Here is a 20,209-nt window from a genome sequence, read left to right as displayed (position 1 = left end):
ACTCCTTCTTCCCCTCTCTCTCAATCTCTGTGACCAGTTGGCAGATCTAGATGATTCTTTCTTTTTGACATTGAGGGCATGTGTCCATTGCTACTGCTGCCAGTCTGGTCATGCTTTGTAGCTTCCTACCTAATTTTCTGCCCAGACTGTCAGAATGCACTGCCTTGATGGTGTTTTCTTTCCTGCTCTGAATCTTCCATGATTCTCCCTGCCCAGCATATATAATTTAAAATATTACCTTTGGCTCTGTAAAGATATGTGTGTGTGTGTGTGTGTGTGTGTGTGTGTGTATGTGTGTGTTTAATATATTTTATTGATTTTTTACAGAGAGAAAGGGAGAGGGATAGAGTTAGAAATATCAATGAGAGAGAAACATTTGGGTTTTTAAGAAGACAATATATATGTTTTAATATATTTTATTGATTTTTTACAGAGAGGAAGGGAGAGGGATAGAGAGTTAGAAAGATCAATGAGAGAGAAACATCGATCAATCAGCCACCTCCTGCATACTCCCCACTGGTTATATGCCCGCAACCAAGGTTCATCATCCCTTGATCAGAATCGAACCTGGGGCTCTTGAGTCTGCAGGCCATCGCTCTAGCCACTGAGCCAAACCAGTCAGGGCCAATAAAAATATATTTTAAAAAATAATAATAAATTAAAATCCTCAGCTTTGCCTTCACTCCCCTTCCCTGAACCCTAAGCTCTGGTCAGGCTTACTTATCACTCAGAAGTGCCCAGTGTGCTTTTTGCCTTTCCTCTTTACCCAGTTCCACTTTTGTTTGCTCTCGTGTACCCCCTCTTGGCCCCATTAGGAACCGACAGAAGATTAGGATGAGTGAGTGAGCGGAGGAGAGCAGCATGGGCTGGGGTTAGAGAGAGGCAGAATTTGGATAGTCAGGCCTTTGTACTACGTGATACCACTTATCTTCATCTCGGGAGCCCGGGAGAGGACTTTAGACAGCTGAGGGAAGCGATCTGATATGGGTTGTAAAAGGATCCCTTTGACAGCTGGTTAGGCCATAGATTGAGGGCAGGACTGGACACAGGGAGACAGTGGTTCAGGCCGGTGTGTTAGTGGCATTGGTGGTTTGTAATGCTGGAGAGAAGGTGGCAGGAAATGGACAAATATGAGATTTTATTTTAGAGGTAGAATAGATAGGATTTTGATAGGATATGGGAGGTAAAGGAAATGGAAGCATCAAGATCACTTCTACGTCTCTAGTTTTAGTAACTAGGAGACTAATGGAGCCACGACTGAGACACGGTGACCTGGAGGGGAGTAGCTAGTTCTGTCAAATTGGCAGCCCTAAATGTTACTTCTTACTATTTTCCTGTATTTGCATTGTATCTCTCTGATTAAATTTTTTAAGTTCCCTGAAGGCTGAAGACTGTGTTTTAAATGACACCATTTTTCCTATAATATATATTATATGCCTCAGCCCTGAGAGATGGTGAATATTTAAATTGATTGATAGAAACTGGCCCCTACTGTTTTTTGAATCACTTGTAAGTCCTCATTACTTGAAGGAAGCAATTAAAGAAATGGGAGGGAATTTTCATTTTCATAGGTCATAAATAAAAATGAGGCTTTTCTCTTTCCTGTCACATTCAGATTATTACAATATTATACTTACAATGCTCACTTAAGTAAGACTTGGGGTTACGCTAGTGTGGAGTCCTCAGACTAGCTCACCACCTCCCGGTGCCTCCCTCCACAGATGTGCACTGGGAATTACACCTTCGTCCCCTACATGGTCACTCCACACAACAAGGTCTACTGCTGTGACTGCAGCTTCATGAAGGGGCTGTCAGAGCTCATGCAGTCCAACTTCGAGCTGCTTCTGGGACCCATCTGCTTACCTCTTGTGGATCGTTTCATTCAACTTCTGAACGTGGCACAAGCTGGCTCCAGGTAAGTTTAATAAAGGAAATGTTAGTCTATTTTTCTTATTTGTGCATCTGATGAGATGTTTTTTAGATATAGTACACAGCAGCCAAGAAGCAGGAAAAATGTATAATATCCTCTAAGTGAATAAAAGAGATGCCCCATAATTTACATGTTGCATTTCATTCACTTATTCACAGACTGACTTGAAATCTGAAATATAAAAGACTGCTGTGTTATAGTGATAGTAAAGTTAAAAATAAATTTAAAGTACGGAAACATTATCCTAAGGAATGTCCAGGGACTTTTATTGTAAGAGCAAGAACTCGGCAAAAATTGCTGAGAGCGTTATTATATTTTATTTAAGTATAATAATATATGGTTTCTTATTTTTATTTAAGGGTGATTTATATTGTTAAATGATGATGCTGAGTCAGAAAGTAACGGTTATATTATATTCAAATCATAGGCACACCTTAGTTTGTTTAGAATAATTTATATTCAAAACCATAAAATTAAAAATAAAGTTTGGGCATTTTAAATGGTTCATTACAGGTTCTTGGGAAATTCATTAACATAGAATGTCTACCTTTATTTTTTTTATTTTTTTTTTTTAATATATTTTATTGATTTTGTACAGAGAGGAAGGGAGAGAGATAGAGAGCTAGAAACATCGATGAGAGAGAGTCATCGATCAGCTGCCTCTTGCACACCCCCTACTGGGGATATGCCCGCAGCCAAGGTACATGCCCTTGACCGGAATCGAACCCGGGTCCCTCAGTCCCCAAGCCGACGCTCTATCCATTGAGCCAAACCGGTCTCGGCAGAATGTCTACCTTTAATGCTTCCTGAAGCAAGGTAGAGTGTCAATAGAAATATAGGACTTCTAAGTTTCTTAATAAAGCTACTTATGCGAGGTGTTCATTCTGTGCATCTTAATGAATTGAAATCTACCAATCATGCAAATGCCATTCTTTTCATATAAAATTATTACTTTTCATCGAAATTCTTTCTAGTATTAACTCTCTGAAATGTGTTTTCCCATCAGCCAGTATTTCCGGGAATCTATACTCAATGATATCAGGAAAGCTCGTAATTTATACACTGGTAAAGAACTGGCAGCTGAATTGGCAAGAATTCGGCAGCGATTAGATAATATTGAAGTCTTGACAGCAGATATTGTCATAAATCTGTTACTTTCCTACAGAGATATACAGGTAAGAAGATGCTTAAAATCTTTTTCAAATAGTATATTGGAAATATATGGAAGTATTAACATCAAATTTCAGTTAACTAATTTATTCATGTTAGTACATAAAATTTTTTAAACATCGACCAGCTGCCTCTTGCACACCCCTACTGGGGATGTGCCCGCAACCAAGGTACATGCCCTTGACCGGAATCGAACCCGGGACCTTTCAGTCCGCAGACCAACGCTCTACCACTGAGCCAAACCGATTTCAGCTAGTACATAAAATTTTTTATTGACACTTGTATGCTTTCTGTCCCAAGATTTTATGATGAACAAGATAGATTCATATGAGTAACAGCTAGTGATTATGCAAGACTTGTATTATAAAGGTCTTTTTCCTCCAAAGGGACTAAAAAAAATTAGCAAGCATACTTAACTCGGGACAATCTGTTCTGTGATGTTAGCCTCCGATTCACCTGCCAGTCAATAAGTAAAAGCTTTGTTTTGGTAAACAGCCAAAATTTTGAGAGTTTTATGGACATATCTCCATTGAAATTATGTTGCTTAAAATTGATAGCCAGGAGGAAGAAATATGCAATTGATTAATTATAAAAATAACTTTAAAATCTTTTTAATGTTTAATTACTGTTGACATACAATATGTTTTAGCTAATCCACATAATGATCAGATATTTTTATAACTTACAATGTGATCACCCTACATAGTTATCACTTAATGGTTTACTATGTTCTCTATGCTGTACTTTTACATTCCTGTAAAAAGAACTTTTAAAATATATTATATAAAACACACCCACATTCCATACTGTTTTATTGACATGTCTTGAAATTGTAAAAATATGATAAGTAGAATGAAACCTCCTCTGAGCTGGGGATTTGCGATTAGATTTTTTCAGTAAAACTTAAGTGAGTTCTGGTTTCTTATTTTCAGCCTTTCAGGACTGAGTTAAAAACAGCAGAGATTTGTCCATGTGGAGAAGTGTGGCAATTAGGATCCTATGACTAGAGTTGCTTATTCATGTTGAAATAAAGTTGTTCTGTTGATGATAACTGAAGTTCAATCAGTTGCCCCATGTTCTTGATATTTTGGAAATTATTTCCCTGAAAGTAATTGATAGGACACTGCATGCCAGAAATCTGGCTCCAGGGAGAAGTACAACCTTATTAAGTCAGAATAACGTTACCATGCTAGATGGTTTATTGTTTTGCTGGCTAGATGTGGTAACTGTTTCTAATGTTTCAATCTATGTAATCAAAACCCTTTTTTTTTTAAAGTTTCTTCTTGGTTGTAGCTTTTTCAATGTATTCCTTGGATTTTAGTTCTCTTTTTTATACCCTACTCAGATTAAAATAATTGGTTGTCAAAAAGCATATCATTGTCAGAACTTTCTCCTACTGGTTTAATTCTGTGCCATTCTTCTCTTGTTTAAAGGAATATGATTCTATTGTGAAGCTGGTAGAGACTTTAGAAAAGCTGCCAACCTTTGATTTGGCCTCCCATCATCATGTGAAGTTTCATTATGCATTTGCACTGAACAGGTAAGAAAAAAAAGTTCCTGTTCACAATGTGCTAACATATTTTTTAACCTGTATATTCTTTATAGGGTATATGTTTTTGCTTTAGCCCTGCAACCACTCCCTATCAGAATGCAATATTAGTATTCCCACTTGAACCATGTAAAATATAGGAAGCATGCATTTTTATTATTTTATGATTTTTTGTTAGTAAAAAAAGATTCACAATCTTTTTAGAATAAAATCTTTAAAATAAAATTCTTATAAGTTTGTATCTGCTATTTACAGGTTTTAGAATTTTTTTTAATTACATGAATATCATATTATTTTTAAGCAAACATACTCAATACCAAGTGGTCATTCATGCAAAAATTGACTAAAATAGGCTCAGCTGGCATGGCTCAGTGGTTGAGTGGTGACCTATAAACCAGGAGGTCATGGTTTGATTCCTGGTCAGGGCACATGCCCAGGTTGCAGGTTTGATCCCCAATGTAGGGCATGCAGGCAGCAACCAATCAATGATTCTCTTTCATCATTGATGTTTCTGTCTCTCCTTCTCCTTTCCTCTCTGTAATCAATAAAAACATTTTTTTTAAATTGACTAAAATAGGTTTAAGGGTAGTTATGTCTAGGTGGACATATTCTGAACCAGATATTTTCACTAGGACTGCTCTGGACACACCTAATTATTATCATAGGTCATGTGTCAATGAATCTTCTAGGTCCAGAACTAATGCTGCTCCTAGTCCTGCCTCTCCCCCTTCTGTTGCCACTATGGCACACATCATACAAACTTGTTATTTTAGAACAAGCTACACAAAGCAGCTTTTTAAATAATTGATTGGTCACACATAGAAATCAGGCAATCCTTGGGTTAAAGTTGATTTGTTGGTATTGTCTGTGAATTACTTTGCTCAGTGTTTTTGGAGCAAAAACCATTAAAACCTAAAGTCAGGGTTTTGTCCCTGTTTGGATTAGTTGACTCTGCCCCATTTGGGACCACAAACTTCATTCCTAATCTCACATCTGCAGCTTGAACCTGCATATAGACTGCAGGGAAATTGGAAGGACTGTGGATAGGTAAGAACAAACCATCACCGTTATCAGAAAAGCAATTCAAGAAAGATCCTTGTTAGACCCAGGAAACAAGCAGTAGGCTTAAAAAAACAAAAAGGGTTGGGACAGAGGCTTACAGAGGACTCTCAAAGTCTAATTGTTTTTATTCTGCCTAATATGAATCAACATATTAGAATTTTAAAAAGATAATTGACTTTCCTGGTTTGACTTAGTGGATCGAGTGTTGGCCTGCGAACTGAAGGGTCCCAGGTTGAATTCTGGTCAAGGGCACATGCCTGGGTTGTGGGCTTAATCCTCAGTGTGAGGCATGCAAGAGGCAGCTGATCAATGATTCTCACTCATCATCAATGTTTCTATTTCTCCCTCTCCCTTTCTGGAATCAATAAAAATATTTTTTTAAAAGATCATTAACCTAATCTTTATTGAAACAAGGATGTTTTTCTCCCCCTACCTTAGGAGAAATCTCCCTGGAGATAGAGCAAAAGCTCTTGATATTATGATTCCCCTGGTGCAAGGTGAAGGGCAAGTAGCTTCAGATTTGTATTGCCTCGTTGGGCGAATCTACAAAGACATATTTTTGGATTCTAATTTCATGGACACTGAGAGTAGAGACAATGGAGCTTTTTGGTGAGTACGGAGGTTAAGATGAATTCTGAATGTATGACATAAAAAAATTATTTACAAATTGAAGAGTTAAGTTACTATTATTATTTAGATTATGTGTTATGAAATAAACCTTAGAATTTATAGCTTTAGTAAGCAAGTTTAATGAAATTCATTTAATATGGCAGAGTAAATTGGGGTACATTAAGTGAAAAGATATTTTAATATAATTTTAAAAGATATTTTATATATAATATAATGACAGAAACATAATTTTCTGGAAAATTTATAATAAAAGTTTATTGAAGATATGAAAGGAGAGCTGAATGAATCGGAAAATATATCCATGAATTCATGCATGGATAGGGTCCGGCCAGCCTGGCCAGGGAAGGGGATTTGGGCAGTTGGCCGGCCTGCTTGCTGGTCAAATTCCTGGTCGAGGGGACAATTTGCATATTAGCCTTTTATTATATAGAATATACACTGAGTGACCATATTATTATGCATTCAGAGATTATAATCTGGCCACTCAGTGTATATATAAATAATTCCTAAAATATTTCATAAAAATATTATAATGGGCATAGGCTATGAACAGGCCATACACAAAAGCAGAATCACAAATGGCCAATAAATATTTTTAAAACGTAAAAAAGATGCTTTACCTGCAAGCTAAAAAATGATATACCATTTTATATTGTATTTATAACATAAGTTTTTAAGCCTGACAATGCCAATGTTGGCAAAAATGTTAGAGAAATGGGAGTCTTAATCTTCTCTTGGGTGTGATAGAAATTTTTATGACCACTAAAAGATTTTGGCGTTATCAAGGAAATTGACAGGAAACATACCCTAGATCTAGCGATCTACTCCTAGTTATTGTATATACCCTAAGGGAACTATTCAAGTTTCTCTCCATAAAAGTGGCATCATAAAATATGTATACATATAAAATATGTTGAGCAAAATAAGCAAATGGAAGGATACATAAAGTACAATATCATTTATAGAAACTTTAAAAACAATAATCACATCTAAGCAAAGTGTATATGCATGAATTCACATCATAAATTCCCAGTTCAGTAGATTAGTTACCAGTGGGGAAGGAGTAGAAAAGGATCATGGAGTGATTTACATGCAGCTGCAAGAATATTTAAGACATTTTACTTCTGAGGCTGAGTGATGGGTATGTGAGGGTGTTTCTTATATTATTCTTTTGTACTTCTTAGTATTCCTAAAGCATTCCTAAAATATCCCCTAATTAAAGAATATATTAAAGGAGGTTGACATACTTCAGGAGTTCCTCCATTATAGCCATAAAATTTTTAAAGTTATGAAACAGAAATCTTAACTTTTAAAGTCTTTTATCACTTCAGCAGTTTAATGGGGAGCTGAAATTAGGATAATGGATTATAATCAGAGAGGATAAATTTAGGGACAGGATTTTCTTAGATCCTTGTGGAAAGCTTTGGGTTGGACATTTACATTCATATAATAAATTTTTACTACAACCCAGAGAGTTTTACATTTTCTCTTAACAAATTTCCTTCTTATAAAAGAGGAATGTTACTATGCAGTCCATTGCTGGAAGATTTACACTTTAAGAAAATTCTTAATTGTAGGGGGATTAGAGCCTTATATTTGCAGTGCTGTGCCAATATAATTGCTTTGATATGGTAGTGATAATGAAATGCAGACGCAATCTTTAAAGCCTGATCTTCATGGTCAATGAATTTAAATGGAAAACATCTCTTGTGAAGTTAATAAGCATCGTGCACAGGAATAAAATAGAAGTATTTCCCCATTTGAAAACTAAACAATTTATACTATAGAGAGCTTTCAAGGTCACAATTTAGGTAAGGAACAATATTTTCTGGTTGTACTTGTTTAATCTTTCTATATTTCTAGATTCTGGCTCCTTTTTTATGGTTCCCATTTAGCTTAAGAACGTTAATGGTCTCTCAAAGGAGTTCTGTGTTCAAGGTTTTCAGGTCAAATTGAAGATGTCAGATTTCTATTTCATTTTAAGGTATCCACTAATTTTCTAGGAATAACAGGGAAGACTGTTAGAGCTCCAAGCCTTCTAATGGGAGAGTCCTTAGGAGTTGATCTTATATTGACCTTGTGTGTGTCACTCACTGATTATTAAGTAACACAAGAATGTCACTTTTACTGTAGATTGCTTTTCTATAACCTGTCACTATTGTCTTTATATCCTTTGCCCTAATGATTGCTAAGGTTTCCCTCCATTTTAGCATGGGTGTTTTTTTCCACGCATTCTCACTGAAAAACTACTTAGGTGTTTCTTAGAGTTTTTTGTTTTTGTTTTGTTTTTAATATATATATTTTATTGATTTTTTACAGAGAGGAAGGGAGAGAGATAGAGAGCCAGAAACGTCAATGAGAGAGAAACATCGACCAGACGCCTCTTGCACATTCCCTTCCGGGGATGTGCCCACAGCCAACGTACATGCCCTTGACCAGAATCGAACCCAGGACCTTTCAGACTGCAGACCGACGCTCTACCACTGAGCCAAACTGGTTTCGGCTGTTTCTTAGAGTTTTGATCCAACTCCCGCAGTACTGCAAATGCACTCACTCGTGTTGGTGTGTTGGCATTGTCCCCAAGCTCCATTTCTTTTAGAGCTGAGAAGCAAAAGCACCTTGTCAAGGTGCTGACACAAAGGGTATCATTGCGTTATTAGGCTTCCTGGCTATGCTTTCCCTGGATACCACATTTCCTGAGTCATGGGTCCAAGAGGGATGTTTCAACCGACCTTTTTTGAACCTCTGGGTTTTCACTTGTCAAATACTGATGTTGGGATAAGGAGTGGGATGTCATGGCAGGCTCTTCCCACTGACACTCTCCATGGCCTGACTCATTTTCTGTTGTCTTGAACAGACAGCTGTCTACTGACCACAGGAAGTTTAAGGATAAGATCTTCAACCCAGAAAAACAGTTCCAAGCAGTTGTGTTCACAATGGCCCATAGGGTCTTTCTGGCAGTTCCCCTTTCTAACATCATTACAGAGTGCAGTGCCCCTCTTACGCGCTGAGCACTGTAGTTGGTACAAGTCCTGTGCCAAGGCACCCTTTTACTTCTAGTAGGAACCCTCTAATGCAGGTCTGGGGCTCAGAATGCAAAAATAGAAAATTAAGAAAAACGTTTATAGCTTAGATGTTTAAAGTTTGCAGAACCGTAATATGTTAGAACAAACTTTCATTGTTGAGTCTTATCTGGAAGAGAGGGTGAGTTGTGCAAAAATAGAAATTACGAAAAAAGTTTATGGTTTAGGTTTTCTGAAGTTTGCCTGGATGGAGGTAAATGGTTTGAATGAACAGATCCTGCTGATATAAGTATAAAAAATAGTGCTCTAACAGTTGATGTTTTTCATTGTCACTTCCTTAGTTAGTTTTGTTCACTGAAGCTGTCTTGTGGATGTCTAAAAGAATACCATTTTTCTCTTTTTAAATTTCTATAATCCAAGTTAAGGTCTGAAAAATGACTTTTTGATCTCTGGAGAAACTGAGGTTAGCTTTCAGTTGCTAAAAGGTTGTAGCTTTTTATCATAGTTATTCACTAGAAGGTTAAATATATAAGCTAAAGAAAGCAGCCATGGTGCCTGTCATAAGACTTACTAGAGGATATTGGGGGCTGGTATGGAATAAAGAGCAAGAGAAGAGAGTGAACCTAAAAGCGTAATCAACTTTCAAGGTATGGAATATTGTGACCCAAGGGCCTAGATTTACACCCTAAAAAAAAAAAGGCCATGGCATTTCTGAAGTGGCAGACTGAACCGGAATGACCCAAGGAAATATTACGGCCAATGATTTGGAGGGTCATGGAGAGTTCACTGCCATGATTATGACACAATTTTTTTTAACCTAATCTATAAATGAAATAACTATGAAATAGTTATGCGGAGTTTCCATGCAGCGGGACTCACTCAGAACATTTTGTTATATTGAAGGCTTAGGCAGCAGACATTTTTCTTTCCATTTTACATCTGAGGCAATTGAAACACAAAGAACTTAAGTGGATTTCTTGATGTCCTATGACTAATAAAATTTCAAATCTAGCCCAGCCTATGTGACTCAGTGATTGAATGCCGTTCCATTCCTAGTCAGGGGACATGCCTGAGTTTTGGGCTTGATCCCCAGTAGGGGGTGTGCAGGAGGCAACAGGTCAATGATTTTCTCTTATCATTGATGTTTCTATCTCTCTCTCCCTTCCTCTCTGAAATTAAAAAACAAACAAACAAACAAAACTTTAATTTTTAAATTTAAAATCTAGGTGTGTGTTTTGTTTTTTTTCAGGTCCAATGTTGTTTTTATTACATTTCAGAAACAGGCATTTCCAGGAATGCCTATACCATTTTGTTGAAGAGACTTTTGGGAAACTGACAGGAGATAAAAATTGACTCAGTATAAACTAAAGCAAAGTACTTAACCTTTAGGAAATTCTGATTAAAATGTGTGTATGTATATGTGTGTGTGTGTGTGTGTGTGTGTGTGTGTGTGTTGTTTTTATTGATTTTTGATAGAGAAGAAGGGAGAGGAAGAGAGAGATAGAAACATCTATGTGAAAGAGGAACACTGAATCGAGCCTGAAACCTGGGCATGTGCCATGACCAGGAACCAAACTGGTGACCTTTTGGTACATGGGACAGTGCTCAACCAACTGAGCCACACAGGCTAAGGCAGAAATTCTGTGGGTTTTTTTATTTAAAAAATAATAATACCTACCTAGATGTGTTAGAATATTCTCATCTTCCTATAAGTAGCAGAATACCTTACTCCAATGAATTTAAACAAAAAGGAGATGTATCTTTCAAAATATGAAGTTAAGAAATAGGGTTTGGTCTGACATAGATTGAGTCAGCAGCTTAAAAAGGTAGGCCGGGTCTTTTCCATCATTAGTGCTGTAGGTGCCTACAGCAATTTCAGGCTTAAATCCAGTTTAGCTACATCAAGGCCTGGAGATGCAAGGAAGACACCTTTTTCTGTGTTTCTGTCTTAGGGCTGAGGAATAATGTTCATAAAAACCTACACCATATTGGAAATATCAGGAGGAACACTTTGTAAAGTATATTATTGTCTAACCACTATATACTGTACACCTAAAACTAATATAAAGTAATATTGAATATAAATTGTAATTGAAAAATAAAACTAAACAATAGGGTAAAGGAACCCTACACCAGACTGTCTTTACATTTCTTTATGCTTCTAGTATTTCATCATCAGGCCAATACTACACAGATCATGGGCAAGATTATTAAAACTGGTTTATTATAGATGATCACTTTAGGAATGAATGCTCTGTTGTGATAATTAATTAAAGCAATATATGTTAATGTCCTAGAATAGTAGGCCCTTGGTGTTATATCCTTAGTATATAATATGTGAAAATGTTTTGCATTTCTTTTTACAGTGTTACTAGAGGCCCAGTGCATGAAATTCATGCATGGGGTGGGGGTCCCTCAGCCTGGCCTGCACACTCTCACTTGCCTGCAGACCTGCTTACCCCTAATTGCTTGCCTGCCTGCCTGCCTGCTTGCAAGCCCCTAACCGCTTGCCTGCCTGCTTGCTCACCCTTAGTTGCTCGCCTGCCTGCCTGGTCAGTGTGCATCATAGCGACTAAAGGTTAAGTGCTTTGCTTTAGTCATAGCAGTGTACATCATAGTGCTGGTCGTTCTGGTCATTCCAATCATTTAGGTCATTCCAATCATTCTGCTGTAACTGTTTCTTAGGCTTTTATATAGAGAGATATTTATCCCTGTTCAAAATTGACATTAATGAGATTAAAATTTCCTTTTCCTAAAATATTCCTGTGTTTTCTTTCTCTTTATGGATATAGCTAAATATTATAGGTGATGGAAAAGTTATAGAGTATCTGTATATTTTTTATTTAGGCTTTGTTTGAATTTCATATGCCAGGGCTGTCATGGGGTCATGAGGGATAGGCAGAGATTGGACTCATATTTGGTTTTAGAGATGATGATATTCTCATTCTTAAGGGGAGATACAAAGTCATTTTCTGAAGTTTGAAAGCAAAATAGGTGTCCCTACTGTGTTAGCATAACCATGTCTCTCCTGTTGTAATGCCAAAAATAGATCTATAGGCAGGAAATTAAAAACATTAAGGTTTTGTTTTCACATTAATGTGTTCATTTTTCCATAGTAACTTGAGACAGAACAGACAGCATTGCCTTATCAACTAATTTTCTTTTACGTCAGTGACAGTGCTATTCAAACAGTAGTGTGTGCCAATAACACTTCAGTTTTTATATTATTGATGGGGTGGCTTTACTTTGGAAGAGTTATGTAACAAACCAATCAACCTACAAATAAAGATCTATGTCTAGTTTCCATTTACCAGATTAGTCCTTTATTCTTTTTATTAGCTTTAAGATATCTTTCTCCGTGTTATCTGTATTTCCACTACTCTCCATACCCCCCACATTTTTATCTCACCCTTTTTCCATTGACATAATTTTTAGTTTTTTATTGTGTCTATGAGGTGAATTTTCCATTTTTCGATGACTTTTGTTTTTAGAACACAAAGCCTGAAGAGTTCTTAATAACTCAGCATGACTCCCAGCTCATTGATCTGTAGTGTAGATGGCTCCTAAAGGGCCAGTAATTCCAGGATGACCTGGATACTCAGGTAAAACACACAGTATGCCCATGGTTGCTTTGTGAACAAGCACTCTGGTACATTGATACCTTGACCTTGATTTAATACTGCATTAAGCAAATAGATTGGATGAAGCTCTGTTATGGCATGATCAAGTTGAAATGCAAGAATGATAATATTTAATACTAGTGGCCTGGTACATGAAATTTGTGCACATTAAAAGGGAATAATGCTGCTATTGAACTAATTAATTAGAGTAAATGTTTTAATATTGCTATGTTCCCTTTGCAGGGGGCAGGAATGTGAGCCTCATGTCCCTGGGCCCGTTGCTTAAGGCAGGGATGTGAGCCTTAAGTCCCAGGGCTGGTGCAGGGGGTGGGGACACGAGCCTCACATCCTGGGGCCCATTGCCAGGGTTGGAGATATGAACCTTATGTCCCCAGGCTGGCGCAGAGGGTGAGGGTGTGAGCCTCATGTTCCCAAGTGTCACAAGTCCCTGCCCACTGACACTACACATCTCTGTCCACCCACTCCTGCTGCACATGCAGCCTGCTGATCAGTCATTATGTGACAGCATCCTGACCAATTTGCATATTACCCTGTTATTAGATAGATGTCACTGTGCAGGTTTCCTAATTGTGGCTAACAAGTACTGAGCACTTAAAGAGAGCAACTAAGGCTTGTTTTATGTAACGTAGTTATCAGAGGATGACTGAGAGAACTAGAAGTTTTCTAGCATTATGCTGAAAAAGAGAATATGGAAAAATATGGAAGCCTGGCTGAACATCATATCAGTTGGGGAGCTTTTCACAATACTATGTTGATTATCCCTGGAGATTCTTCTTAGTGGGCCCACTTTATTGAATAGTTAACCATAATTGATAATATGTCTATTTCTTTTTAGTAAGTGTTTAGATTTTTTTCATATTTTGGTTGTTACTCCCTTCCTCCTAAATCTTTACTATTCTTCATATCCTTAAAGCTTTGATTAAATTTAAGCCTTGGCCCCACCTCTATCTCCTCTTCAGAGCATTCCCAGAAGTGTCTTCATCCATCTCCTCAGTCTTCTTAAAACATGGTTTTTGCATGTTAAGTTGAGAAAATTGGCAGTTATTGTAAGGATAAGTTTAGATTGATCATAAACACACAAAAACTGTTCATCCTCAAAGCAATCAAGTGTACGTTAAAACTCTGAGCTATGCTTTCTTGTTGTGATCTGTTAGCAAAGATGAAAAGAGATGAGAATACTTTATTTTGGCCTGGGTGCAATAGAAAAGTGTCTCTCCTACACTTCTCTTGGGAATATTAATTGGTAAAACCTTTCTCTAAAGCAATCTGGCACTGTGCATCAAGTGCTTTGAAATAATTCCGGTTCTTTAGTCCACTTAAGGTCCTTTGGAAACCATCCTGAAGAAATAGCACATATAGGAACAAAGATAGGTATAAAACAATGTTGACTACAGTGAATTTTATGATAACAAAAAATTAGAAGAAACCTAAATGTCCAAGTGAAGGATAACATCCCCATGTGATGGAATGTCATTTATTTAGATTTGGAGGGGTTTGATGATAAAAGTACAGGGTGGGGCAAAAGTAGGTTTATAGTTGTGAGTATATGAAACAATTTATTTTTGTATTATTATATAGTAATTATTGTATTATTTTCCATATGAACAACTGTAAACCTGTTTTCACCTTTACCCTGTATACATGGCATAAAACTTACCATTTTAGCTGAAACTGGTTTGGCTCAGTGGTAGAGCATCGGCCTGCGGACTGAAGGGTCCCAGGTTCGATTCCGGTCAAGGGCATGTATATTGGTTGTGGGCACATCCCCAGTGGGGGCTATGCAGGAGACAGCTGGTCGATGTTTCTCTCTCATCAACGTTTCTGGCTTTCTATCTCTCTCCCTTCCTCTCTGTAAAAAATCAATAAAATATATATATATTTTTTAAACTTACCATTTTAGCCATTTTTAATCATGCAATTAATTCAATGACATTAAATACATTTGGATTGCTATGCTACCATCATCACTTTCCCTATAAAACTTTCCTCTTCTTGCATAACTCAAACTCTATAGCTGTTCAACAATTTTCTATTCTCCCCTCATCCCAGCTCCTGGCTACTGCCATTCTATTTTCAGTTTTTATGAATTTGACTACACTAGTAATATAAGTGGAATCTATGGTATTTACCTTTTGGGCTGGCTTATTTAATTACCATGATGTTCTCTGAGTTCATCCATGCTGTAGCATGCATCAGAATTTCCTTTTTAAGTCTGAATAATTGTATGTATACACCACATTTTGTTTATTCATCTGTTGATGGACATTTGGCTTGTTTCCACATTTTAGCTGTTGTGAATAATGCTGTTATTGAACATCGGTGCAAAAATATCTGTTTGAGTTTTCTGCTTTCAGTTATTTTGGATATATATCCAGAAGGAAATTATGATTTTAAAAATCTTTAATATATCAAGTGTAAAAGATTATAAAGAGCATGATTCTTTTTTCTGGGGAAGGGACGTATGCACATAATAAGAGGTCTGGAAGAACATAGTTAGAATTTGGGGCTCTTTATTTTCTCTCTGACTTGTCTATTGTAAGGAATTTATACAAATACACAGTTTGAATTAAATAGAGGGCCCACCACTGTGAGATGAATAAACAAAGTGATCTGGCAGTAGCCTTTCTCTAATGTTTTACCTCTGGGTTGTGAGAATGATGATTTCTGAAATATTCCTAGAGACGTAAAGCACCATGAAATTCAGTTTAATTACTTGTATGTGTCTCAGAAAGAATCACTGCTGTTATGTCACAGAGAAGGGAAAATGACAGCTCAATAGAAAGAACTTGGCTTGAGTTTAGTCTCTTCTTTGATAGCAAGCACATGTTCTTTAGGTAGAAATAACCAGTTCAAGAATATTTCCTTTATTCTTGACTTTGTTCAACATCTCAGTGCAGATGCCAAAAGCAAATGAAGGCTTTCTTATGAAGACATCACTCCATAATCAAGTATTTAGAGCGAGCTTGCCATTAGCTGACAGATGCAGTGCTAATGCAGTAACCCTTTGAACAAAATCTGTTGCTTTGAAAGCTTAACAAGAAGTTGTTATCTTTTTAATCTAATAACAAATTGAAGAATACAAATTACCTTCTTTCTACAAATATTTAGTACTAAAATAGAAAAAAAAATCAACAGTAGTGGAAATACCTTTGTGCAGTTACTCAAATCCACTGGACTTCTCTTAAGATGTGAATGTCTGGTTTCCTCCTTAAGATTTGCTTTCTTCATGAAGTCTTTCATTTAGCTTCACTCGCATATAAGCATTTTACTTATGTTTATAGGCAGGCTTAAAATATTAATAATTTTTAGAGGTTTTTTTATGTAAGGACTAACTAACATTTTGTTGATGTTCATTTATCCTCTTGCTAGTTAAAAACCTTGACGTTTTCGACGACATACATTTTTTTATTTGGTGCATTTTTATGGGCACATTCGGTAGTCTTGCCATATCAATCTCTTGCAAATATTAGTCTTCAGACTAATAGGATCTATCAAATATATTTTGTGACAAACACCATTCTTTGCAAGAATTCATTAATATCTATTTCTGTTATAGAGTATAAACTTTATCCTTAATATGAAAACAGTTCTCTACTTTTATTTTTTATTGTTATCTTTCCTTTTTTTACCCAACTCCCTTTTACTAAAAAAAAGGAAGAGGTAATGAAAAAGGACTTTTAAAAAACAACATTTTTAACACATAGCAGTGGGAAAGCAAAGTGATACAGAGAAGAGGGCTCAGGCCTTGGAATCCAGCAGAACTAGGTAGCGTTCCTGCCTGACCACTTCTAAACTCCATGGCTTAATATTTCCATGCTTCAGTTTCCTGATCAGTAAACTTGAGAAAATCCTCCCTATCTTAAAGAGTTGTCAGAACTAGAAATATTAAGCCTGGTGGGTCAAGTATTATATAATGCTTTATACCTAGGAAGTGCTTAATATTCTGAGCCAGCTAAAATTCTTGTTTATTTTCACCATTTGGTGTTAATCCCAGTTTTTCAAATATCATCTGTGCTCTGTTGTATTTTTTGTTAGAGATGCACTGTTCCCCTTTGTAGGAAGAGTATATATTGCCACCCGCTGGCACCAGGTTTTGGTGTGTGCCTGGATTGATTATCACCAGAAGTTTAAGAGCCCTGTTTTGGTTATGCTATGTGTACTTTTCCTTGGCTAATTCCCAGAGAAAGCTGCTCCTTCAAGCTAGATCCCAGAGGGAAAGCAGTATGGGGCAGAACTAAACCAAAAATGCAGGAACATGGCGTGAACAGCATTTCAAACTATGGAGTTTTCTGCCATTTAATACTGTGGCACACTTACCCAAAAATGCATCATCTTCAGCCAAAATGGATGGTTTCAGTATTTTAACAACTATATGTATTTTTTAAATCAAATTTGAATCTTAAAAAAATGTGATAGAATGATAAAAATATATATGAAAAATCAGCACCAAGGAACTAGAGAATACAAATATGCCAATAAATAAGGAAGAACATGCATGGTATAATTGAGATTCAAGCCTTTTAGTAGTTGCATGAAAAAAAGATCATATACTAATACTTCTTCAGAGAAAACTGAACTCTTCCTAGCAATAAATGAAAGGACCCTAAGTAGGCATCAAGGAAAGCTAAGTAGTCATCACTGTCAATATTTTATAAAGTGGTGAATTCCAAAAATGTTAAAATGCAATGCAATTCACTCATTCAATGTGGCCTACGAATGTAGTAGCTTTTTGATCATATGGTTTTTATCAAAGAGGAGAATAGATTGTCTTTATCTTCTGTGTATTGCTGTATTTATCACTTGTCGCAGTCCAGATAAGAAATAGATGCACTCTTCCTTCATTCATTTTGTAATTACCTGCAATGAGTCAGGCTGTCTGATGATTCAGGCTCTAGAGATTCAGTGCTCAATATTACTGACAAGTTCCCTGCTCTCGTGAGGCCTCTATCCTTTTGGGGAAGATAGATGTCAAAATCTCAGGTGGTTATAAATTCTGTAATAGATAAAAACTATTTGGACTGTTCATTCCCTCCCCTCCCCCCTTGTGTTATACTAATATGTGATTTTCAAGATTCTTTTTATTTCACTTAAATTGCCATATTTATTGTCATAAAGTTGTTTTGAATATTCCTTTTACTTCTTTCTAAATGCCAGTAAGACCTTCAAATTGTATTTTCTCTCTTGTTCTCTCACTTCACTCTCTCAGTCTGCTGCCTATGAGTTTATTAATTTTACTAATTTTCTTGTAGAACTAACTTTTGGCAGTGCTGGTAACCTTTGGTGCACATCTGCTTTCTAGTTCATTGATTTCTGCTCTGTATTATGTCCTTCTTTCCATTCTGTTTGAAGCTAATATGCCATTATACGGGGTGTGTGTGTGTGTGTGTGTGTGTGTGTGTGTGTGAACACCTTTATCATGAAATTATAAAGTATTTTTTTTCTACATAACCTTGTGTCACAAATATTTATGAGGTATTTAATCCTTATATCGTCCTCATTCTGATTGTTTTAAAATAAAGGTTTTATTTTGTGTTTGTCTTAGGTGGTTTCTATTCGTCACTAGGGCATTTATTTTACTTTTCTTCTTCTCCATGTTCCCAAATGAAATGATATTGAATATTGTTGCCTGTTGAATGGTGTATGTGGAAAAAAAAAAACCTAGAATGGAAGTTTTACCTTGAAAATACAATGGATATGCAAGCACTGACGTCTTTTACAATGCTGAAGTGTTTTCAAAGGTTGATATTTAGTTTCATACATAGTCAGAAAAGGCTTCTTATTCTCTTGGAGTTAAAATTAGTATGCACAGGCACAATCTCCGTTTTTCTTAACTTCGTAGTACAATAAACGTTCTTTATTTCATTTCTATACCACTCTTATGGAACTGATTGTTTTAGTATGTTACTTAGATGATCCTCCTCATTGCTCTGTGTATTTTTAAGGCTTTTTATAAGACCACTTTTAAAAATACGTGCACAGTTCTCATTTTAAAATTTCCACTGTGTATACATGCAACACATACACACTCTCACATTTCTGGTAAACTATTGAAGAGAGGACTTTTCCAAAGACTGGGCTGCTATGGTTAAGGTAGGTTAAGTGTTCTATTATAATGGAGCCAAGGGTGAGAATATACAGTCACTTAAGCAATAAATCTTAATAGCCCATTTAATTCTGGGTGAAGGCCAGTAGAATATTTTTACTTACTCAGGCATTGGAGTTATGCAAACAGAAGCTATTGCACACCAAGAGTTTCATGATTGAGAAAGTAAACTTGTACATTTGTTGTTGTTGTTTTATAGGTTCAAAAAGGCATTTGAAAGTGAGCCTACACTACAGTCAGGAATTAATTATGCAGTTCTTCTTCTGGCAGCTGGACACCAGTTTGAATCTTCCTTTGAGCTCCGGAAAGTTGGTAATTACAGCTTGATATTTTAAATGGAAATCCATAAACTGGAGCCAATGTTATACACAGAAAAAGAATCATTGGTAGATGTACTTTTGCTTTCTATCTCATCTGACTTCCTGGGAAATTTTTTTTTTATTATTATTATATTTCCCTGTTTAATGTTTCCAATATGGTGCAGAATCCTGATATTGTGACTTAAATCAATTTTTAGTTTATTTTACCTGTTATAAAAACACCCTGGTTAATATTTATTGTTTCAGCGCAAACTAACATAGAAAATATAGGTTCCAGCCGGGACCGGTTTGGCTCAGTGGATAGAGTGTCGGCCTGCAGACTGAAAGGTCCTGGGTTCAATTCCGATCAAGGGCATGTACCTTGGTTGCGGGCACATCCCCAGTAGGGGGTGTGCAAGAGGCAGCTGGTCGATGTTTCTCTCTCATCGACGTTTCTAGCTCTCTGTCCCTCTCAATTCCTCTCTGTGTAAAATCAATAAAATATATTTTTTTTAAAAAAGAAAATATAGGTTCCATTTTTGGTAGAATTTTTTTAACTCTGACATGTAATGGGAGAGAGTCAGAATTATAGGTTTGGGTCTCTATCAGTAATGATGATGTAATAAAAGAACAATGTGATTGGAATTGAGACAAATTACTATTTGAAACTCATTTTCAAGGAGTAATAAAAGTAAAATTTGTATTACTGAATATTAAAATCTGTGAATCTATAAAGATAATCAAGAAAAAGAAATCAAAACAAAATTCATCACCAAGCACAAATCAATTCGTTATCTGTGGA

General features: G+C 36.3%; 1 protein-coding gene across 2 annotated transcripts in view; it reads left to right on the top strand.

Moving 5' to 3' along the window:
* MAP3K5 (mitogen-activated protein kinase kinase kinase 5) overlaps positions 1-20,209 on the top strand; it is a 156,437-nt gene that overhangs the window by 63,404 nt on the left and 72,824 nt on the right. For both annotated transcript variants that reach the window (XM_036414285.2, XM_036414287.2), the window contains 5 exons: positions 1,722-1,915; positions 2,937-3,105; positions 4,534-4,640; positions 6,150-6,320; positions 19,308-19,420. In XM_036414285.2, the coding sequence (XP_036270178.1) occupies positions 1,722-1,915; positions 2,937-3,105; positions 4,534-4,640; positions 6,150-6,320; positions 19,308-19,420 (754 nt within the window). The remainder of the gene's footprint in view (positions 1-1,721; positions 1,916-2,936; positions 3,106-4,533; positions 4,641-6,149; positions 6,321-19,307; positions 19,421-20,209) is intronic.

Source organism: Pipistrellus kuhlii, unplaced genomic scaffold, assembly GCF_014108245.1.
Source record: "Pipistrellus kuhlii isolate mPipKuh1 unplaced genomic scaffold, mPipKuh1.p scaffold_m20_p_5, whole genome shotgun sequence".
Lineage (NCBI taxonomy): Eukaryota > Metazoa > Chordata > Mammalia > Chiroptera > Vespertilionidae > Pipistrellus > Pipistrellus kuhlii.
The sequence above is the reverse complement of the archived record's forward strand: the minus strand, read 5'-3'. Positions and strand labels throughout refer to the sequence as shown.